The sequence below is a fragment of the Puntigrus tetrazona genome, chromosome 6 (assembly GCF_018831695.1).
Source record: "Puntigrus tetrazona isolate hp1 chromosome 6, ASM1883169v1, whole genome shotgun sequence".
Classification (NCBI taxonomy): domain Eukaryota; kingdom Metazoa; phylum Chordata; class Actinopteri; order Cypriniformes; family Cyprinidae; genus Puntigrus; species Puntigrus tetrazona.
The window spans coordinates 18,580,784-18,602,609 of record NC_056704.1 but is presented as its reverse complement, the minus strand read 5'-3'; the positions used below and the strand labels follow the sequence as shown (position 1 = coordinate 18,602,609).

The window sequence follows — 21,826 nt, the reverse complement described above, 5'->3', positions numbered from 1 at the left end:
AAGGATTTACTAAACCAATATTAAACACGCAGAGTGTGAAAAACATATTGTAAGCAGACAGCTAAACTAATCACTTCAGCCTCTTCAAGGATGTTTCTCTATGTTGCCATTGGCTTTCTCAACAAGGCCATTAGATTTAATCAAGATGGCAGTGTGTTTTGACAGGTTGACTGGATAAGCTGGCTACGGAGCATTTTGAGGTTTATCGCTCCCGTGTTATTGCTCAGTGCATTGCTTCCTGGCAGGAAGAGCAGAACAAACTGTTTGGGATGATCACTTCCCAACATGGACGACCGTCAGCCAAGACGAGGAGGCGAGAGTGCCAAACCTCACATTTTCACCGAATGATTCATCACCACCCCTGCAACTGGGACGACTCGACGTGTTTTTCCCAGGACTGATGCATTTATTCAGGTATTAAATGTTCTTAATGAACCTATAGATAAAGTAAACCCTCATACCACACCCCGACGTTACCCTTCAAAGAGCGAAAAAGGAAAAGTACATTAAAGCCTTCATTACTTATGCAGCAGTATACAAAAGGTTAAGTGGGAATTCTTAAACCACTAGCAAAACAAGTAAAGCAGTATCTTTCATTTCCACAGCTCACTCCAGGTAGGACGACCTATGAACCCAGGTTTAATGCTTCAGAACCATGTATAAAAGCAAGTAAAAGTATGTGCAGAGAATGCTGAAAGCTTTACTGAGCCGAAACAAAACAAAAGACAACAAACTGCTACTTTACCATTAAAGCTTGCCTAAAAACAAAACACACTAAAATAAAACACAACCAACTAATCAAACAAAAGCAAAATCAAAAAAAATCCCAAAACAAAACAAAACAAAACAAAAAAGAGGTTAGACATGGCTGATATTATGTATTATATAATAACTAGCAACTTCAGCCTTGGAATTTAACCAGGGTTATGGCAACCTAAAGAAACAAAAATTGCACACCTATTTTTTTTTCATTTCTAAGAGACGGAAACGATTGCCATTCCCTTAGCAAAACATGGAGTCCTTTCCAACATTGGTAATGGAACACACTTTGGAACATTTTTGTCTATGTCCTTCATTCTAAAACGTTACATAATGACTGGAAAGATCTTTACGGTTGCTGGGCAAGACAGCTTTATGTCAATGAAGTTTTGAGCTGTGTGGCTCAGGCCGGCACCTGTAGTCTGTTTTTTTTTTTGTGTGCATTGTGTCATTAGACAAGCATGGCAAACGTCCCACTGCTTCTGAATGGAGCAACTGTACATTTAGTTGGTCTGCTGCGTTTAATTGAAGTCCACACCCAGAGGTGAAAAAGGGCTCCGAAAGTACAGGAATATACACTGAGCTTGTGTGTCTATGTGCATTAAACGCTTCACAGTCCGTAGTGAGGCACAGTCTGGGTGTGTATGTGTGCAGTTTTATGCCAGCTGCCCCCAACATAGGCTTGACACTAATAAACCTGGGGTTTCAAAACATATTTCCATGCTGCCGCTAAATACATAGCAAAGAGGAATTACATAACTACATGCACTAGCTTATTGTTCACATAGTCGAAAAAGTCTCATTGACTTTGTAATGAACATATAAGCAAACAAGCACACAAACAAAGTATAGCCAATCTTAAAGATGAAAACAACTTGCTAAGCTTTTCTGTGCAAAAACAAAAAACCCCAATTAGTTATGAATAGTACTGTTGTCTATTCATTGGCTGTTGATTGATTTTAAGATATGAGCAGTGCACCTAAAAATTATTGCAAGCTCTCAGTTGATTGTGGTAAGGCAATGTTTTAAATACTGAAAAAACCCCCATTAAGTTATGAAAGCAAAAAACATGCATGAACTGCTGACAATGAAATCCATAATACATTTTTCGTGCTGACTTTCAGGTTTTTTTCTACAGAGAGCAATGTAAAACTCGGAATATCCTTGAAAGAAAAATTAATGTACTTGTGAAGCAACGCTATTTTATTAAGACTTATATACTTTTGCCTGAATATGTGTTTTGTTTTACTCCCACTACTTAGTCCAGTTCTTTTCATGCAGCAAATATAATAGTTTTTTAAATAATATTACAAATTATTAACAAAAGGATAAAACTTGTCAGTGCAGTAAGACGAAATAGACTTCATATCTTATGCAACCTTGCTTTAAATAAATACTTATTTCTCTTATTATTTTTTTTTTTGTGGTTTGTGTTTAGATCATCTTTCAAATGCAGAAAATGCCAACAAAGGAAGGGTGATGGCAACAACATAACCAGAAGTTTGTCTATTTTAGACCACTAGCATGTGTGAAATACACACTTTTGAACGTTAAAATTCTATAGCATTTAACAAAAATATTAACTTAACATTACTGCTTTTAAACCTTTTCCACTTGCTATATTAAGGTCATATAAACACATTACAACAATGTGACTTCTTTTTATGAAATGAGTGATAAATAATTCTCTTTTCTAATCAGTAACATACTGAAAAAAATACTAAAGAAAGAAATAACTCAAAATTAATTCATGTTCCGATTTATTCTGTTCTTTCCTCCAAAAAGATGAGCAGACTTGGTTTTCTCTTTTTTGGCTGTTATCTTGACATTTAGATATAAAGCACAGAGCTGTGCCGTGCATGTAGTACTTCTGTTCAGTCATTTATGTACACAGCATTAGAGAAAACTGCCACTGGAGCTGTTCTCGTGCCTGGAATACTAACAAGCCGGTCTACCTATGCCATTAGGATAGTTTATTACAGCTAAAACCCTTGGCTACATCTAGAGCCAAGAACAATCTGGAAGCCATCCAAAAGATGTTTGGGTGAAGGGGACATATTGCCCTTACCATGCTGACTATGTGGGAATCAAATGTCTATCAGCATAGATCAACAGTGTACGTCAAAATCCAGAGGCCACTTTAAGCACTCCATAGACATGAAAAATTCAAAACATTATCTTGAAAAATTACACCGTCTCGCAGTCTGCTCTTAGTAGATGGTGGCTATCTCTCTTTCAATTTCTTGAGACGTAAAAAAAAAAAAAAAAAATGTATCCATTCAATATTCTAAAGAAATCAAATGACTTTTGGCCATTTGACTGTGAGCCGTTATTCATTAATTCTGCTGGAATAGGCCTCGTATGCCGCGTCTAACTGGGGCACGGGGAAAACAGACTTCATTAAAACTTTAGCATGATCAACAAGAGTTCTAAAGCAACACTGAACTTCAAAATAAACTAACCCAGAATATTTGATTCATTTCATGAGGGGAAAGTTTGACAGCATGCCAGGCGTTTGTTAATCTGAATTCCAAATATAAAAGAGGAGAGGCATTAAAAATAAACAGAATAATTCAAAAGCTACAGACAGTTGAAATCATAGATGGTGAAATCCATAGAAAGTGTCTTTTAGAAGCTTTCGAGATGGATTGGAGCAAAGCTGTCACAAAAGCAGCTTCAAACTTAGATTAGTTTTTAACAAGATGTTATGAGTTATGCTTTTGTTATAATGACCAAGCTGTAAAAATAATAAAGAAATACTTGGCAACTGGCTGAATTAATTAAATTTTTATAAAAATGCACCACTCAAGGCAGTTATGCAATAAAAGTTTTTTGTTTTTTTCATCTTATAATCCTAAAATTAAATATTGTGTTACCTTGAAGTTACCTTAAAAATTCAGCTTTCATCACAGAAATTGATCGCTTTTAAAATATATATTGAAACAGAAAACAGTTACTCTAACAAAATGATATTATACTTTTTATTTAATCAAATATTTCTCCACTTTTTTTTTCCAAATAAACTTTATGAAGCACAATCTTTTAAATGATAATACTTGGGGGTCAAAGACAAAACAGGGTTTAACCATAAAAACAATACTGCTTTAAATTGTTGTTATTTTCTACTAAAAACATTAAAAAGGTTTTCGGTTTTGTTTTTCTGAGCCAAAAATATACACTATACATTTTATCCACTAAAATGTCACGTAGTTTGCTGCTAGCCTACGTTTTGTTTGAATTTTTAAAAAAAATATTGTGTTACAATGAATGACAATGTAACATTATTTCAACCAAAGTTTTATGCTCCAAAAACCTATTTGAAACTTAAAAAGTAAGCACTTACTTTTAATATGCTTTCTTTGGACATAAAATCATTTTTGTAAATTTCTTTTGACATCTTTGACCAATGTGCATAAACACATTAAATGGAGGGAAAGAAAGGGGCTTTGGGACGGGGAAATGACACAAACCTGTGTCACTTTAAGCTTGTAAAATTCTTATTTTAAAAACACGCTGCGATGCATTCATATGCACCAGAGCAGCCAAAGTGTTGAACCCTAGAAATAAAGCGTTCAATGTTGGCGTACCTGTGGCTGGTCTGATCAAATCCATGATGACTGAATCGGCACCCTTGGTGTAGACGGTGATTTGCTCAGTCAAAGGGTGTTTCACCACCACTGACATCCTCTTTCTTGTGGAGTCGAACCCCAGTGTGTGCAGAAGTTCGAAACTCAACTTGCCCAAGTGTGGAAGCTCCACGGTCACCTGATCTGGCAAACGACCGACAAGAGCACACTTATAGGCCCGGCTGCATAAACCAGTGCAGCCTCGTCCGTGACTCCGCTTCATATCTGAGCTCGCATTCATCTTGAGCCAAAGCTTTTGTTTTATCGGTTGTGCGGGACGGGGCTGAAGGCATGCTGCAGGTCATGCTCCGGACGTTTTTCCTCGTTCAGCTTGGTGAGCGTGCTCTCAGCCGAGGGGAGGACAGCATGCTGCAGCCCACTTTATGGGAGGACGAGCGGTTGGTGGCCAGACTGGATGAGCTGCTGCTGTTGGAGCCAGAGGTCAGGCGGCTCGAGTGAAGCGCTTGATGAAGTCCTCGATGGTCTTCACTGGAGACTTCAACTCAGAGCGACGCACCTTGATAAGATCCAAAGAGCATTTGTCAAAACAAAACTCCTTAAATATTTATGTGCATTTTATATCGCTACAATTGGGAGGATGATTTGTAAATCACTCTATAAAAGATAGCAAGGCATATTAACCTCAAGAAGTTTTTGAATTCTTAAGCATACTGCAGTATGAACTCAAGAGCCTCAAATAAAATTTCAAAACAAAGTTTATTTTAAATGAAAGATGTACAAGACTACAAGAAGGGCACCTGTGTGAACCAGTTAACTCAAACTAAAACCATTAGAATGCACTTGAAATAAAATAAACAATACAAATTTATGTTTGTAAAATGGAATAAAAAGTTAAAATAAAAATGTAAAATATTAACTAAAATAAAAATTAAACTACAAAAGTTAACAAAAACCTTAATACCACACCAACTAGACACTAAAATAAAACTGGTGTGAAGAGAATCCACTAATATTCACCTTGAGAACAAATGGTTAAAAATATTTACAAAAATGGTTTAAGAAAACTTTAGTAAGTACTAGAGCAGTTATTAATTTGTAGATGCTACTTGGTTTGATGAATTACATATTCATCCACGCTATTTATCTGTTCATTTATTAAAGATTTAATTAAGATTGTGTTTAACAAATTTAAATGAATTCACTACATTTATGCACAGATACTCGCAGCTCAGAAGTGAGGATCAATCAAAAGAATCGTGCTACAGAAACTGCAGGTTAATGTAAATGAATAACAGCAGAACTTTAATCCTTCATCAATTTAATCAAACACCAAATGCAAATCACTCAGATCATGATCAGACGTATATAATGAAGGGAGGACAAGACTTATAGCAGCATCCGCCTGGTCTTACATACACACTTAGTCAAGGTTAGATTTTGAGACATAAATTAGTAGAGGATAAATTAGTATCTTTTACACAGAAACAGGACGTTGCTCCAACTCTACACTGCAGAAAACCACCACAGGAAGTTCAACTGTGGCCAAAAAAACACCACAGCCCACACACCCAAAATCTGACATGAGACACTTCGGTTGTTCTAAAATTATTACAAATCTTAATCTTAAACCAATATTTAACTGATATCCATGGCCTCAACAGCTATTAGAGCAAAATGATACCGGACAAAAAAAAGCCACCAGGATTTAAAGGACTATAAAATTAGCTTTGAGCGCTGACTTCTTCTCAATGGATTTTCCTGAATTGCGTCACATTACTGATGTAAAATAGATTGTGAATGTCAGTTAATTGTTTCAGATAATTGCTCGTGGTTGTTCTGCTTACCTTCTGCCGGGGCTGATTGGGTGAGGACACAACCACAGTATTGCAGATAGTGAGAGCAATGAAAAAATCAAAGACGTCACACAGGTCAGGGGGGATCTGATTCAGGGGCTGACTATGAAAACGCATGAACTCCATCTGGCTGCTGCACTCATTGACTTTATCCATGAGCTGGGGATCTGGAGTAATGTCCTTTTCCTGTCAATCCAATAAAATAAAAGTGCAAATAGCATTAAGCACTGGGTTACTGAGTGATTCATGTAGAGCCTAAGGCAGAGAAGATATGTTTGTTAACCATGGACTGCTGAAGGCAGTGTGTTTGGACAGGATGCTGGCTCGTTTGGCTTCGGCTCTGCTCCCAGTACGACGGTGAGATTTAGTGCTCTGTGATCGCAATACCACTTTTCCACTCTGGTGGCTGGTGACGCTGTCCCGGCGAGGGAGAGTTCCACCATGAGATGTACAGTCCTCCTCCTCCGAGTCCATTTCCTGGTACATAGCAAGCCTCCTCGCTGTGGGAAAGACAGTTTTTGAAACATTTGGACTGTACATTGAAGACTAAAGGCTTCTGGCACTTTTCCCCCTCATGCTAATCTTTAATCTGAGCTGCCTCACTGGGTCACATGGCTATAGACATATCATATCATATATATCTCTTTAACAATCGTAAAGTTTATAAGTACAGAATTTGGAATATTCATTTGTAACATTAAAATGTCTTTGTTAATCTAGAGAGATTTCAAATGCATCCTTGCTGAATAAAAGTATGAATTTCTTTCAGAAATAATTTTGGGCAACACTGCAGTTTAAGGACCAATTCTCACTACTAATTGGTTGCTTGTTACATGTATTAGCAGTATTATAAGATATATTAATGTCTTATTCTGCATGATCATAATTTACCCAATATCTAAATTTACCTTCCTTACTAACTATCAGTAGTTAATAGCTACATTCGGTCCTTGAACTTAAATGTGACCTAATTCTGCTAAATGTCTTTAAATGATGTTCATTTCAGGGCTTTTTGATGTGTGCCATTAATCGTTATGATAATGATAAATTACATTAATTGGCATATAATTTAATTTACTCTTAATATTTTACATGATTGACAGCCCTATTATTTATACAACATAGTGCTCATTTACAGAGCAGTACATTTAATGGTGTGCGAAGAACTACACTGGCTCTTGTTTAGGCACTGCAGGAGCTGAGAATCCTAACCGTTGGCATCATGAGAGTACTCGACTCCTGCCACAGTGCAACGGCGAAACACCATCTTGTTTTCCGTGAGCGTGCCGGTCTTATCAGAGAAAATGTACTGCATTTGGCCCAGGTCCTCTGTGATGTTCAGAGCCCTGCATTGGAGGTGAGAGTCTGTTTCCTCATCGTACAGCTCCATGTCCTGATGTATAAAGTACACCTGGCATATCTTCACTATTTCAATGGAAACAAAGAGCCGAGATTGGGATCAGCACCTGCACCAGAGAAAAAGAGAAGTAGAGAGGTTTATTGTGGGCTCATGCAGGGTCATCATTTTAACTACCGCTGAGCCTAAAACCAGATGGCAATTAAAGGAAACGTTCATCCAAAACTAAATCCGAGTTATTTAATTGAATGGTTACTTTAATGTGTAGAAGAAATCTAATTCTTTTTAGAATTAATGTTAATCTGCAGCACATGGTAACATTGCCCTTACACCACTTGCTATTCACCTGCAATACTATAATCATGGTCAGGAAGAGATAAATGGCTGAGACCACTGGAGATAAGTTGGTTCCTTCTGGGCTCAGGACGTCAAAGACAGGCCTCTTATCTCCATACTGGAACATCCACAGGCCATGTCCTAGAGGAGGTTTCAGAGACAACAATTGACTGTATAAGGCACGGTAAAATGGAATCTTTTTCGCTGTAGATGTTCAAGGAATCTAAAATGTTCAATGAAACCAAAAACAGTCAAATCATTGCTTTCTCAAATCACATACATACATACATACATACATGCATACATACATGCATACATACATGCATACATACATGCATACATACATACATACATACATACATACATACATACATGCATTATTGAAGTAGTATTTTTACTGTGGTAAAAAGTATAAAAATATAATTCCTTTTTCTGAAAAAGGGAATTAAAAAGGTTTTGTTAAAATAACATAATCCACATGCCTTAATAAATACTTCAAAACTTCATCTTTTTTTTGGATGCAAAAGATAAACTATTATTTATAACAGATCTGCATAAGAGTATTACATAACGCTTTAGTTAAAACAACAACGGAAAGAAAAAAGGAAGAAAAAAAAACTAAAACACAATAATAACTATTATTACATAGATAGATCAGCCACATATGGCATTTTCAAATATCCATTATATGCACACCTCACAGACAGCTCAGTCATGAAAGCATTAAAAAACAAAAAAAAAAAACACAGTACTGATGCCAAGTTTTACGTACCAATGGCAGAAAAGAGGCACATGACCAGGAGGATGATGACGCACCAGAACACATCTACGTTCATCTGCCGCTCCAGTTTGCTGCGTTTATAACGAGGGCCATTGTTGTTCAGCATTGCTTTTGTTTCATGACCTAAGAATCAGCAAAAATACTCATGTTTTGTAAAAACAGGTCACAAAACAATTTGTATGTAAACATAAAAATCACAATATCACAGACAAATTTGTGATTTAGTTCTTGTTTGTCTTCCTTTTAAATGTTTTTTTAATTATTTTTTTTTATTGTTGGTGACAATTAAATATAAAAAATATTACAATATGGGAAAATATAAAAACAAATACAAAAAAACAAAAAAAAAAACATACTAGTTTTGTAATTTAGATGCTGTATAAAAATGATTTAACACTGCTTACAATTTTCTAATAGTTTCCTTCAAATCCATAAATTTATCAAAAGTTAGTATACTTAAAACAAATTTGTCAGTAAAGTGCATACTTGAGTATAAAAAAAATCCTAATATTTTAATAGAATATTTTGAAGTATGTATTCTCCAGTCTAACAGCATCTTATGTTATGCATAAAGTGTAAACATATTTAAAAACAGAACAAAACACTAACTCATTAATTAACTAATTAAGATAAAAGAGCACTGTTCACAATAAGGACAATAACAATAAAGATAACTATAAACATAACTATATTAGCATACACACCAGCAAACAATATTGTCTGTTTATTCTAAGCACACTCGTCTGCCGCTTTAATTTCTCCAGCTTCTTATAGCAGGATGGATTCTCATTGGCTGTCAGTGTTTTTAACAATCATCAACAGGAAAAAATTGTTCTGAAACTGATTCCAACGCTATCGTTTCTCTGTGTCTTTATCGTTATAGCTGTGGTGTGGATTCTGCTGTTCTTTAATATTGATAACTATATTTAGAACCATATCTTTATAGCTATCGAGCTTGGTGTGGTCAGGATATTAGACAAAGAAATGTGGTGGAAATGACACCGTAGTAGAGTTTCCAGCCCCGGTTTGGAAATCAGCAGCCTACCTGCATAGATGACGATTCCTACAGCCTCCTCTGTGTTGCGGATGGTGCAGCCCCTGAGCAGCAGATTGTCTTTGTACAGGCAGTCTCTCTTTCCACTGCGATGGATTCTGTAAAACACACCAAACAGGTTCATTCATTACACTTGTAACACAACATATCTGTGAGGATTATGCATAATCTTGTTCCAATCTGAATTCTACTAACATTTGCTAACTACATGCGCATATTGCCAAGGGATATCCCACATAACTCTGCATCCCTTGTTGTTGACCACATCGATCCATCATATTTGACAGTCTGCGGGGTTTCCCTCGGGTTCCCTCTTTCACGGCACAAAATCAATAGTAAAGCCATGACCTCAGTAAACCGGCTCTGTACACAGGTAAAGCCCTGAGGCCGATTGGATCTCACGTTCAGTCAGTGAAGCGCTTTTGTAAAACCCCAAAGCTATGTCATAAAAGGACTGAGCAAAGTAAAAGATTCTCAGGATAAATGAGAGCGAAGGAGTGACGGGGAATTAAATCTTAAATCCAACGAGACTTGTGATCTGAAGGTTGCGCACGATTTCCAAGGTTCAAAGGGCCCCAGGGCTAAGCTTCCTGATGAAAACGGGCGTCAAACGCAAATTAACTCGTGCTGAATGCTAAACACCTGTGGAGGGAGCTTAATAAGCTTTAATGCATTAACTAATCCCAGTGCTAAATTCAGGATTACATCTGTTAGTTAAAAAGCTCTTCGCTGTTACTGAACTTTTCCTTTGTCAATTATCTGACAAAGGCCTCTGGCAAGTTTTTTTTTTTTTTTTTTTTTTTTTAGCTTTTATTACATTACATTGACCCAGACCTGATATATTAGCTGTATGTGAACCCCATGCTGTCAATCACAGTTCTGAGCCATTTGCCTATTTGTTAGCTTGGACATTAGCTTGGCTAATCAAGTACGGTCCAGTTAGCCCTTGACGGTAATTGTAATAACCGTATATTATATGCCTGCAAAAAGCATCTTTCTCTTAGGTCATTTAAATATAATTTATGTATTCTTATTAAATGAAATGTATTGTAATCAAGATATAAACCGCAAATGCTATATATCATATTTCAGTTTTTAAGGGTGCTCATAAGCATAGTTCATAGTTAAAACATTTTTATTAATTTAAAACATAATTTCTAATCTGAAGTTTGGATTTTTTTAAGATGCTTTAGAAAAGAAAAGTCCTATCCTCACCAAGGCTTTTATTAATATTTAAAAACACAGTAAAACCGTTAATATTGTGAAATATTAGTACAATTTGAAATCAATTTTCTGCTTTTGTAGATGTTAAAATGTAGTTTGTTCCGGTTTCCTGTTTTTAATATATTAAAATGAAGAACATGATGAATGACATTTGTATTTATGACATTTGAATGTATTTATTTTGCAATATTGCTGTGTTTTACTGTATTTTTAAACCAATAAATGCTGGTGATTATTACACTTATTACAAAACCTTTATATTAAAAATCTTATATATACACACACACCGAACTAACTTGTAATATTTCATTGTTTTTGTCAAGTATAATGCAGGGCTGTCCCAGCTCAAACCCTAAACACACATGAAGCAGCTAATCAAGCTATTACTAGTCATGTTAGAAAACAAGTCACTAGTGCCAGCATTCACCATGCTTTGAAATATCTTCTATTCTGTTCCACAGAAGAAAGAAAGTCATACAGACTTGTAGCAACATGGGAGATTTTCATTTTAACAGTTTTAACAGTTTAAAAATGTGTAATTAGCTTATTAGCTTTGTTTTCTGCTTCCTGTCAGGTCAGAGCTCAGATTTGCTGCTAATGTACATGTTTGTGTGGTTTCATCGGTCAGTCAGCAGTATCATCAGCGAATAAGCGAATATCTACCATTAAGGTGACTGGAGCAAAATGCCCATGTTCTCCAAGGAATCATCTCTTTAGCCTGCACCGCACATATTTGCCAGCTGAGATGATCTCTTAATGCAATAAGCTGTCGCTCCAACAAGACACAGTCCTTGGCGCCCACTGTGCATTATGTTCCCCCTTTTGCTCCGGTAAGCCACTTTGTGGTAACCAGACAAAAAAAAATAAAATGCTGGCAGCACACCAGAAGCATCTGTTCTCCATCATCCAGGGAAATAAATGTCATAATCCTTCTGGTTCCTGTCAGATGACTCCCTGGCCTGGCTGTCGTTACCATACCATGTGCAGCAGGTTTTCATCTAAACACAGAAGATATACTTCAACCTACACAACCCTGGCTAAAGCTCTTGTTTTGCTACTGCTAAAGCAGTCTGCTCAAATATATAATGTATGCTAATCTCAAGCCTTTGACCTGTATGAGTTAGCCACCATTTAAGACTTTAAGACTGCAAGATAAGCACAGAATAATCTTAATCCACACTTTGAACGTCAAAACACCAGATTAACAATTTTTTTTTAAAAAAGTGAGAATACATAGACTCCTTCATCCTATAAAACAGGAGCATTTTCCAATTTGACGATTATTTAAAAGATTTTGTAGGATCACAAATATCCAATCAAGACCGATTTAACTGTACTGTCACATAAATTTGATAGCAAAAGTTAAAGTATAAAGTATAAGGTGCTTGTTAGAATTTACTGATGCTACTTCTATCAATGTACAATTTCAAATATGATACGGCATGCTATTGCTTGATAATTGGCCAATAAAGACTGCCCTTTATGCCAAATCATGACAAAAAATTAAGAAAAAAATAAATAAATAACCTTGAAGAGTTCACTTTTTGAAGAGAATTATTTAAAACTACAGCTTTGTACTTTCTTGTTAAATGTATAGAATAGTACATTAAAATATGCTTTAAAAAAAGAGAAGAAATATATTTGTAACAGTGAAAATGCATAACCTAGGGACAGTCTTTTTAATCTACTGACATTTAAAAGTATACACTGGGAGAACAAAAATAATATGCATACATTTATTTCATGTTTTTGTCATAAAAAGGTGTACATTTACCGATATAGCAATGAGACGTTAGAAATAGCGGTGAGGAAATTGTTACTGCATTACTGTATTTTGTTGCTATATAGAAACTTGCCTATTGAAAAACAATATGGCATCAATTTATTGTTAGAGTCAATAATATGAATAATAATATAAGCAAGGATCACACATTTTTGCCCTCTGGCCCTTGAGAATAAATCTTGCATTTAAACACACCAGCTTACAACAAAGGTGGAAAAGCACTTCACATACTTCAGCAGCAGCATGGCAGCATTATTTATAGCCTCCTTCCATCTCCCAAGCCTAACACTAGCAAACAAAGGCCCATTCCTATAGTACTCTGACAGAGAACACTGCTGGTGAGAGGTAATATAAGGTACAGTAGAATAATTAGGTAGAATACCAGGGTTGAAAAAGTCACCAGAATAATGCTGGAGTAAGAGAAATACACACTGCCTCTCCATTACAACTATATTAAACTGGATCTGTGCGGGTCACAAAATAACCATTCATCCCGTTATTTGAATCTCGACAGCTAATGGAATTTTAATCCCTGCCGGCAAAACAAAACAGTGGAAAGATCTGTTTTGTTTAAATGGTTTATAGAAAAGATGATCGTGATAATTTCCAGATGGGGTATTACATTATTATTACAGGGTCAAACTAATTCACAATACACAGATTTAATGAAAAAGATTTTAGAGTGAAGAGCTATGAAATTTTCAATGGCATTAATAATGATTAATGCCATTAATCATAATTAGGTAGAGCCGTAAACTAAGCAATAATGTAAATGCACTTAAAATACAGACATGCACCATACTTACATGTACCCCACGAAATCTGTTGAGGTCATTGTTGGGCTTCTCACATTCAATAACACTGTTGTATTTTAATGGGTCAAACTGCAGTCCTGCAAATACAAACAGATTTGCGATTTGAGATCTGAACATAAAAATGTTTAAAATTAAACTATTAACTGGCAATGAAAATGAAAAGCCTGTCATCATCTAAATCAAGCTCATGTTGCAAAACTTCTATCTATACCTCAAAACAAACCTTTTACGATTTTGGAATATATAGTGCACAGGTTTTATGAATGATTTTATTTTGTTATGAAGCAACAGCAAAAGGAAAATCGTCATATTCACAATTGTATTGCCTCACTGCTCTTTAAGATTAGTTTTTTTTTTTTGTCGTCAAACTGTTCAGATCAACTCTCTTACTGACATCTTAAGACGAACGCATACAGGGTGAGCAGCAGTGAGGGGAAAGAATATTTGACTTGGGTGAATGGTGTGAAATGACTAAAGCTATGTCAGTGGGCAAGCACAGACCATCTGAATACACACACCGTCAGTTTAACTGTTTTTGACACCAGCATGCTTGTATTCAGTTATGGGATTTCACAACAAACACAGCACAGCCCTGAACACTCACCAGGTCGATAAAGCTGCGCACCACCTGCCTCTGCTTGAGGTTGGTTTCCCCGTCCAGTGTGGCCGTCTCAATGTGACACAGTCGGTCTGGGTCGCTGCTGCTGAGCAGGAGAACATCCGCCCGGCAGGATCTCGTTGCATCGCAGGCAATGAAGTCTCCGACCCGCACCTCTTTCCAGTATTTCTCCACATATCGTTTCTCACTCCTATAAAGAGCACAAGAAAACAACTGTAATTTACTCATAATCACGTCACACAGAAAAGAGGCCTTGTCGCGTCACACAAGCCATTGCGTCCTAATGCATTCTAATATTGAATATTCAAACCATTAAATTTTATTATAATACATTTGAATGAAAATTACATTTAATGCAGTATGCAACAGCTCTAAGTGAATGAAAACATTTTTAAATCTGAAAGAGCAAGGTGTAAAAATAAAGTAAGTCATCCTGGTCATTGAAACAAGTTGTTTTTAAATGAACCCAAGCCGTTTCATGTTGACGTCAATTTCAATGTGTGACTCCAAATGGTTGGGGGTCAAAAGGTCAAAATTACAGTTTCTTTGCAGCTTTAAAGGGTTATAAACCATACCAGACAATGAATAAGGGCCCTATCTAGCAAAAACGATTGGTCAAAAAAAAAACAACAACAGTGCTTGCCCTGCGATTCTGCCATGTGTGTAACACGTCATTATATTAAAAAAGGGCACACTTGACGTAGAAGGAGTCTTTAAAAAAAAAAAATTGTTGACTAAGTTAAACATAATAATAATACTTAACAACAACAACAACTTTTAGCACTGAAAATCTGCAAAAAAAGAAAAAAAAAAAGAAAGGTGGCTTCAATTACGTCTTTCATACTTTTCTGCACCTTGACAGTCATACTTGTTTGGCGGTTTTCATCAAAAACATCTTAAATTGTGTTACAAAGACAAACAAGCTTATACGGGTTTGGACATGGGGGTAAGTGATTAATGACAATTTTCCTTTTAGGGTGGAGTAACTCAAACCGTTGCAATCTGTCAGTCAAATAATGGCAGTCAATGGGCACACAATCTTTGAGAATTAAAAAAATTCACAGACAAATCCAAATGAATCCTTGTGACTCGATTGGTTCAAAAAAAAAAAAAAACTGAACAGGTGTTTATTTAATTTTTTACCTAGCTGTCTGACTTATTCACAACATCGATGTATCATCATGAGCCACAGTTTTATTTGGATTTGTCTGTGTATGTTTTTGTTTTACTCTCAAAGATCGTGTGTCCATTGACTTGCATTATCTGATAGACTGCAAAACTCGGTTTAAATATTTGTTTGTGTTTACTGAAGAAACAAAGTCACCTACATCTTGAGTGCCCTGAGCTAGTGTTGATTATTTTAAAAGGTCACCCGTTCAATTTCAGGTCAAAGATTGTCAAGCAGTCAGAATCCTTTTATTTTAGCTCCATTTTTACTGCATTTTTAAGCTGCTTTATGAGATTAGCATGAGTAACGATGTGTTTTTTTGTTTGTCGAAAAAATGTTAATGCTACATTCAAAAAGCTGTTTATAGAGTTGGGTCATCTCCTTTTGGTATGCTGTAGTACTGAAGAGATTTAATATATAATAAACGATGTGAAACTCAAATTCAGTTGTTGCTTTTTGTCCTATTGTTTTTAAGTTTGCCTTAGAAATTCCAAGTAATCTAATCTAAAAGGTTTTCCTAGTAATTTGAACACTGATCGAAAGAAAACAAAAAAATAATGATTTGAATACTTTTGAATATACTTAATTAACAAGTTGACATAATGACATATTACAGGCATGGCAGAACAGAGCAAGGAGAGTATGTGTGTTTATATACATGTTTTTTGTAATGACCAATTGCTAGATAAGTCCCTTATTCATCATCTGGTATCGTTTATAGCACTTTAAAGCTGCACTGAAACTGTTATTTTGACCTTCAACCGTTTGGAGCCCATTGAAGTGCACTCAATCCTGGAATGTTTATCAAAAAACTTAATTTCTTTTTGACTGACGAAAGAAAGAGTTTAGTTGGAATTGAAAGATGGATGGAATTTTTCTAGAAATGTAGAAAGCCTCAGATTTACTGACTGAGATAATAACAGAGTCAGATGTTGGTGAAAACAATACACAACTTCATCAGGATAGACTAAACAATATACACAAATCTGACTTACTTTCCCATTAGAGAACTGTGCTCCTAAAAATAACTGGTCTAGAGAAATGTAAAATTGACAGAATTTGCTTTAATTACCATAAATTCATTCTAACACTTGCCTCTGTTGCTGGTGTTGTTTTCTGCATTAGCAGTGAATGGATCCGTAAGCAGTAAAAGTGAAAAACAACAAGACCAAACAAACACCACACAGGACTGAACAATAAACAAACCACATCTGTGCCGTGTTCAAAACTGGGAGGTTAGTGTTCATGGTGCTGGCCTAACATGATGGGCAACATGACGCCTATTTCAGGAGGACAAAAATAATATTATAGGGCTTTGGCAAACATGGCTGCAGGGACTCTGGCTCTCCGAGTGCCGCTGCTAAACAAACCTTCCTTCTGTTTCTTTTCCCGCCCTTCTACACATAAGAGCACTCTTTTACTGCCACGCGGGAATGTAGGGTGACCTCTTACACAAACTTGGCTTCAAGAGTTGTACAAAGTAGAGGAAGAACTAATTCTCCATGGTTTAAGAGGAAGGAGAAGGATTCGCCTGATGGCAAAGGAGGAGAGGTGAAACGATGGCCACCAAGATGTTTCAACGATGTCTCTTGGCCGACAATAGAGAGCTGCTCTATTCTACTCACCTTTTTTATTTCAAATAAAGACAGTTGTCAGAGGCTAGGTGGTGACACTAAAGTCATGTTATGTCAGATTATGGCAAACTTCAAAAATTCATTAACGTTGTGTTCATTTGCGAAGATAACCATGATGAAAAAAAACGTTTAAGAATCATAAACATTTGTTGGTCACTTAGCTTACTTTCTGCAGTAATTCAAAAGCCAATGGAAAAATCCTATTGGCTTGTTGTCAAAACACAAAGGTGATGCTAACTCACACAAGGGTGATATGTCCCTCACCGCTTTGCTTCTGAGGAAGTCACAAAAATGACAAAATAATGAAAAGTCCCATAACCACTCACAGGCACATGACTTTGAGGCCCGAACGGGTCGGACAACATCAAGCTCCAAGTATATAAACATGTCATTAAAAGTAAGCAGGGGCCGGCCAGGGTGGTCTTTAGGATGTTACAATGATAGTGCAATTGGCAATCTAGTTAATTTTATAAATGATTCTGGTAACTGTAAAAACTGTTGAAAGTTAGAAATTTGAGGCAGCTGTTTCACTCTGACCATAACTCAGAGTGAAATAAGAAACTTGCAACAACCATGCCCAAGAGCATACAATTAACCAATTCAGCTTCAGGTTACATCTTGATTTTAAAAGTCATCAGAGTTACAGGCATATGAACTAAAAGTCAGCAAACTCCATGTCACTTCATGTACCCTTAAGCATTCAAGCTGACTTGCAACTGGTAATTTTATAAAATACACTTTTACCAGTTACTTGCCCTTCATAAATGTAATGACAAATCTAGTTTACAAATCTAGTCACAATACACAAGCAGTAAGAGATATTTTCTGTATTGTTATGTAGGTTCAGGTGTACGTTCAGGTTATTGAGAGAGAAAAAAAAGTTGGTGATCAATCAGGGTGAGTTTCATCAGAGGATGATATACATGCACAATAAAGTTAAAAAGGACTGAATACATTTATATATTAATAGATTGACTGCAATATCTGGAACATGCATTTACATGCATAATAAAATAAAAATTCTTTCTGTAACCCTTCAAGACAAATTATATCAATACACTTAATTTGAGCATTCTAAAGAACATGCAAGGCCTTTATTGTGTCTCTGATGCAATGAAAGCGTTGCTTCATGTCCAGGCAGTTACAGTACATGCAGCCATGAGGATGAACTCTGTGCTCTTTTAAAAGGAGAAAAGCTAAATCCCCATATAAGCATTTAAAAGATGAAGAATTCAAAATATGTGCCAACAGGGTGTATTTCCTTGTTTTTTTTTTGCTCTCACTCAAATGATAATTACCAAGTGTTCTAAATGTAAGAGTTTGGTTCTATGCTAAGTGCAGTCAAGAGTAACAACAAAGTGAGTGATTGTTTTTATTTCATCTCTGGAGTTTGAGGTCAAACTCTAAAACCACTTGTGTCACCTACAGAGTTACTATTAAACAAAATCAAGTAATTTAGAAAAATGTGCTAGGAAACAGTTGGGACTGGAGATGGATTGATATTCTAGCACAGTCCTAGAGAAAAGGCCACTGGAAGTGAACTTTAAAGTCATTTCCTCTAGAGACACAATGTGGAAATGGTCCACCAACAAGACTTCCGAGAGAAAACAAACTGCTCAGCGGAATAAAGGCTTGTATGGGTGTATCTTGTCAAAAAAAACAAAGGTTGGTCTCTGGAAGGCAGATCAGATTTTGGCCAATTTTTGTTTACACAATTCCTACAAATTCAAATTGTCCTGTGTATACAAGCCAATAATGCATCACAGGCCAAAGCTGAAGGTCCTAAACAACAGAAAAAAAAAAATTATAGGAGTAAGAACAGAACAGAGTAAGACCACCCAAAGCGAGCCTTGAACCATTGACAAAAACTAGTGTTCATGGAAAAACTGAGTGAGACAGAAGTCTTATGGGAGCTGATGAAGAGAAGAAAATGGAAAACTGTGGTTGCCAAATTGTTGCTTTAACAAAAGCAATGGATAATTTGACATGTTTTATTTTTACAGCTTCAGTTTATCATATTTCAGTCAAAGATTTTCTTAAAAACGTTGTCAAGATCTCATCATATGATATTTATTAATTATAGTCTTTGTTTACACAATTGCTGAAGTGTGTCAAGCTGCAGAAACATCAAATCTTTACCAAATTATCAAACATGTACATAAAAACATAACACACCCTAACATGTCGTAGAAATAATTTATTAACTATGTGTGTCATTGCTTTTTAAACAATTCCAGCACATATGTGACCCAGGACCACAAAACTTAAGTCTTAAGTATGTTTGCAGCAACAGCCAAAAATACAATACTTATACGGCCAAAATCAGGATAGTAAAGACCATGTTCCATAAAGGTATTTTGTCAATTTTCTACTGTCAATATATCAAAATGTAATTTTTGATTAGTAACATGCATTGCTAAGATCTTTATTTGGATAAATTTATTTAGATTTTAGTATTTAGATTTTTTTGCACCCTCAGATACCATCTGGCCTCATCAAAACAAACCATACATAAATGGAAAGCTTATTCCCTTTCAAAAAGCTTATTTATATACTCTCAGTTGAAGTATAAATCTCAATTTTGAAAAAGAAAAAAGAAAAAAAAAAGACACTTATTGACTGGTTTTGTAGTTGCAGGGTCTGTTTGGTATTTTTAAGACATTTTAATATCATTACATTCCTAATGATGACTAATAATGCTTAATCTTGGGACAGCAGCACTGATACTACGGTCAAGGTCTCCATTGACAGCTTCTATAAATACAGACATTCATGTTAAACCTGTACCAGAGATCTACAAGTATTCAAGGTGAACCTGAGCTATTTGAAAGAGTGTGAACCATCTCACCCTGCAAAAGCTCAAAATTCCTTGAATTCCTGCCTCCTGTCCTCTCGTGACTCTCGCTGAAGAAAATAAGCACTGATATCAAAATCCCCCCCGAAACCATGTCACAATGTAAACATATTTTCACAAAAACAGCGCAATGTGTTTTTGTTGTAAGCATTTGGAAAAAGCAGCAAGAAACACAATAGAAAGTCTTTTGATCCTGCTGCTGCCCGCCGAACACAGGAAAGGAGGGGACGCACTCGCTTTCTAGACATTTCTATTGTTTTCCTGATCCCCCTGTCTCTCTTGAAAAATTACTCGTATTATTTTACGAGTTACACTTGATGGTGCTCTCAAACACACAATAGGCCATGTCATACTGTCGGAGAGGCCGGTTATGAAGGTTTTAGTAATTTTCATGAATAAAAAGAAAATAGCACTGACTCGAGAGGTCCCCATCACAATGCTCATAAAAAAAGAGAAAACTTTTTCAGATACACATTCCACACAGCGTGTATCCTGATCTTACATAACCTGTTCTCCTGTCGTCCAACATGAGCATCCACCTTGAGTGCTGACATCTCCGAGACCCTCCAATGTTAACAAATCATTGATATGTCTCCAAGTTGTGTTTACCCTCAAGCTAAACAGGAACTTCATTTGTGCAGGTCTCCAACCAAAATAGCTCTTTTGTCCGAACAGGATGACCGTCAGAATGAAATGCACGATCGTTCATGTGCACAGCTGATCAGCAAAAGCAGAAACGTTATGGCTTGGCAGACAAGGCTCTAATTTATATTTAAGATGGTGAAAATATGAACATAAACACGTCAAAACAGAAGAGCAACTCATAACAAGTCACAGACAGTGCATGCATCCTCTGCGGTTCGCAAATATCTCTAAGGCCAAAGGTGGAGGTTTTCCAACACACACGCACACACACAATGTTCAGCATATTGATTGTACTAGCATACAATACATATCCTACCATATACAGAAGGGTTTTTGCTGACCTTGCAGGATTCATTCAGTTCAATTGTTTAAACAGGCTTTTGTAAGTCTTGTCCTACAGTAAAATGTCAAGGCCCTCAGAGACTAGAGTCTAAATCTTGAGCCTGAACTTATAAAAATGAGCAATCAGGGATCAGATACAGTGACATTTGGCCTTCCTAACCAACATACTCCATCCAAAAATGAAAGCGAGTCCCTTTATAATGCTACTGATAAAATATTACACCAGAAGATATTGTAGAAATGGTCTGTTTGCAGTTGTCTACCTAAATATCTAAACATTTGAAACGGATAAAGGGAGAAGCAGATGGCTAGTCATGAAATCTTAAAAGGATAGAGACCATAAGCAGAAAAAAATAAATAAAATTCTATTAGCCAAATCACACTGCAAGGAAGAACAGAAACTAGAATCAAACTGATATTATAATAAGCATCAGACACAGCAAATACAGTATTAGGATTTTTTTTTTTTTTTTTTTTTAAGAAATTAATATTTTTTTCCACACAAGGACGCATTAAATTGATCAGATCATAATAAAAGAGCTTTGTTTCAAATGCTATACTTCAAATCAAGCAAGTTATGATTCAGAACTATTATGTTTCACTATGAAAATTCAGCTTCAGCTATTTTGAATTGTAATTACATTATTATGTTTTTTACTAGGGATGCATCGATCTGATACTCTGTATCCACATTGGCTCAGATACTGGCATTTTCTGCCAAATCAGTTATTGGTCAGGCAAGACCATTTCTGTGCATGTACTTTTTTTACTGATAAACCCAATTAAAAGGCACAAAAACAGCATATTTATGTTGTTGTGCACTATATTTTAAGTGTCTTGAAGCCATTCCATAGTTTAATATGAAGAATAGATGAATATTTAAGCCACGTTGATGTAAACTCAACGCTGTGTCTGTCATCCTCAAACCAGGACAACGCACAGAAGTATAGAAATTCAACATTGATTTAAAAAACCTGTGCTGGTATCAGATTGGAATCGGCCAATACTCTGGATA

General features: G+C 36.0%; 1 protein-coding gene across 1 annotated transcript in view; it reads right to left on the bottom strand.

Annotated features, from left to right (window-relative positions):
- The window catches only part of atp10a (ATPase phospholipid transporting 10A), a 39,781-nt gene that overhangs the window by 14,349 nt on the left and 3,606 nt on the right, over positions 1–21,826 (bottom strand). The window contains 12 exon segments of the mRNA XM_043242478.1: positions 4,347–4,565; positions 4,568–4,594; positions 4,597–4,839; positions 4,842–4,902; positions 6,191–6,389; positions 6,486–6,699; positions 7,412–7,646; positions 7,648–7,665; positions 7,903–8,033; positions 8,665–8,796; positions 9,719–9,851; positions 14,154–14,358. Of these exon segments, the coding sequence (XP_043098413.1) occupies positions 4,347–4,565; positions 4,568–4,594; positions 4,597–4,839; positions 4,842–4,902; positions 6,191–6,389; positions 6,486–6,699; positions 7,412–7,646; positions 7,648–7,665; positions 7,903–8,033; positions 8,665–8,796; positions 9,719–9,851; positions 14,154–14,358 (1,817 nt within the window).